Here is a 2124-nt window from a genome sequence, read left to right as displayed (position 1 = left end):
CTGGGACCAGAAAAAAAAAAACATCTCCATGAGATAAGAGACTTGAAAAAATGAGAGAGAAGAATGGGAGCTGGACAGAGTGTGCCAGGAGAGGAGCCCTGCAGCAGTACAGCCTGGGGTACACTCACAGTAGTCCCACTGACAGCCCATGGAGAGACAAATAAAGAAGATTTTTAACGGAGGGCCCAGCCAGGCAGCCTACAAACTTCTTGCAGCAGCAAATCCCAAAGAAGCAAAGAGGATTAGACATGTATATGGATAAGGGCCAACTTTCCTAGCGACACTGAACAGGACTGAAGGATTTTTTGGAACATGCTGCAGCCCAGGAGGCACCTGGTCCTAGAGGAAGGGACCAGCTGATACCAGCACGTCCCACCGCTGCTCGCAGCCTGGGCACGTCAGGCCCCTCTGAACCTCCTGGGCCCAGCCCAGCTGGCTGGGAAACAGCCTGGACAGGCCCCACTCCCCCAGTCGTGGAGCTGCAAAGGGCAGGCAGGCTGGCAGAGGTATTCCCCAAACTCCCTCTCCAGCCCCTTCCCAGGCCTGCCAGCTGTCCCTGTCCTGCTGCCTCCTGCAGCTCCAGCAGCCAGGGAGGTGCCTGAATACGTTACTGAGCTACGCCAACTGCTCCATCCTAATTAGTGCTCAACAACAGGGCTGGCAGCTGACTAACCAGCTCCAGGAGACTGGGACGGAACAAGGCTGGTCAAAGAGTCTCAGATAAACCCTAAAGAGAACGTCCCAAGCCCCACAGAGCTCCAGGGTCTGCAGGAGTGAAGTCACGCAGCCTGAGTCATCCCATCCACATCCCACCTCCCCCTTAGAGCCCTTCTGCTCTGGTGTTCCTGGTGCAGGGAGATGGGCTCCTGCTGCTTGATCCCTGGCATTCCTTCCTGCCCTTCTGGAGCCACTACAACTGATCCAGGACCCAATTCCCTCAGCCACTGCTGGGAGCTCCCTGCAGCACACTGGGACAGGGGCTCCTGCTGGCAGGTCCCCAAGGCCTGTCCCCGCGTGTGACAGTGCAGCCACCCTTCCTGGCTGCACCAGACTGCGTCCAGCTCTGGATGCTCAGAGGGAGCAGAGCTGTGACCACATCACTGCCACCCTGGAGCCTCTGACAGCTCGGCCAGGGGTGGCCTTGCAGGGCTCCCTCAGCTCCTGCTGTGAGCTCAGACCAAGCCCCACCCGCGCTGGCACAGTGGGGCAGCTACTGCCTCAGCACGTGCTCCCAGTGCCATCACAGGGCCACACACCCCCCGACAGGCACAGCGTCCTTGCACAGCCTGGGCAGCCAGAGGTGCTGTGGCAGTGCCCAGTCCAGCCAGGGGCTGCAGGGAACTCATGAGGACAAGCCAGCAGTGGCTCCACAGACCCCAGGCCAGCCATGGTGGTTACCCCTTGCTGCTCCCGGGACCCCTCTGGGCTGCAGCCCCTGAGAGCAGCTCCCAAACACCTCCTTCCCGTGAAAGGGAGGGAAAGGCATTTCCAGCCCTTTGACGCCGATTCTGAGGGGTCTGGGCAGCCCCAGAGCCCTCTCGAGCACAGCCCAGCTGAGAGCACGGCGGCACAGCCGGGGGACGGGCGGGGGGCTCAGTGTTCCCCCCCTGCCCGGGCAGCCCCGCTCACCCGGGTGCCGCGGCACGTCCCGGGACACGCGGTAGTAGCGGTAGAACAGCTCCTTCCACAGGAACTCGTCGCGGGCCACGGCGCGCCACTGCCGGCACACGAGCCCGACCGAGAGCACGTCGCTGTGGTCCAGGTACAGGAAGATCTCGAACAGCACGGGGTCGGGCAGCCGGGGCCCGCCCGCCGCCATCGTGGCATCCTGCCGCCTGCGCCGGGCGGGAGCATCAGCGACCGCGCCGGGACTGCGGGGCCTCGGCCCGCCCGTGCCCTCCCGGTATCCCCTGAGCCCGGTATCCCCTGTGCCCGGTATCCCCGGTCCCCCCGTGCAGTTCCCGCTGTGCCCGTTCCCGGTGTTCCCGGTCACCCCCCGTTCCCGCTGTCCCCGTTCCCGGTGTTCCCCGTTCCTGGTATTCCTGGTGTTCCCAGTCCCCCCCGTTCCCGGTATTTCCGGTGTTCCCCGTTCCCGATATTCCCAGTGTTCCCGGTCCCCCCCTG

General features: G+C 63.5%; 1 protein-coding gene across 1 annotated transcript in view; it reads right to left on the bottom strand.

Moving 5' to 3' along the window:
* The window catches only part of FBXW5 (F-box and WD repeat domain containing 5), a 13185-nt gene extending 11281 nt beyond the window's left edge, over positions 1 to 1904 (bottom strand). The window contains exon 1 of the mRNA XM_027896924.1: positions 1630 to 1904. Within this exon, the coding sequence (XP_027752725.1) occupies positions 1630 to 1819 (190 nt within the window). The 5' untranslated portion in view covers positions 1820 to 1904. The remainder of the gene's footprint in view (positions 1 to 1629) is intronic.
* Positions 1905 to 2124: the final 220 nt, after the last annotated feature.

The sequence above is a fragment of the Empidonax traillii genome, unplaced genomic scaffold (genome assembly GCF_003031625.1).
Source record: "Empidonax traillii isolate 1590-97213 ecotype Southwest subspecies unplaced genomic scaffold, ASM303162v1 scaffold520:size1094406, whole genome shotgun sequence".
Lineage (NCBI taxonomy): Eukaryota > Metazoa > Chordata > Aves > Passeriformes > Tyrannidae > Empidonax > Empidonax traillii.
Note: the sequence above shows the minus strand (reverse complement) of the source record. Positions and strands in the feature narration are given on the sequence as shown.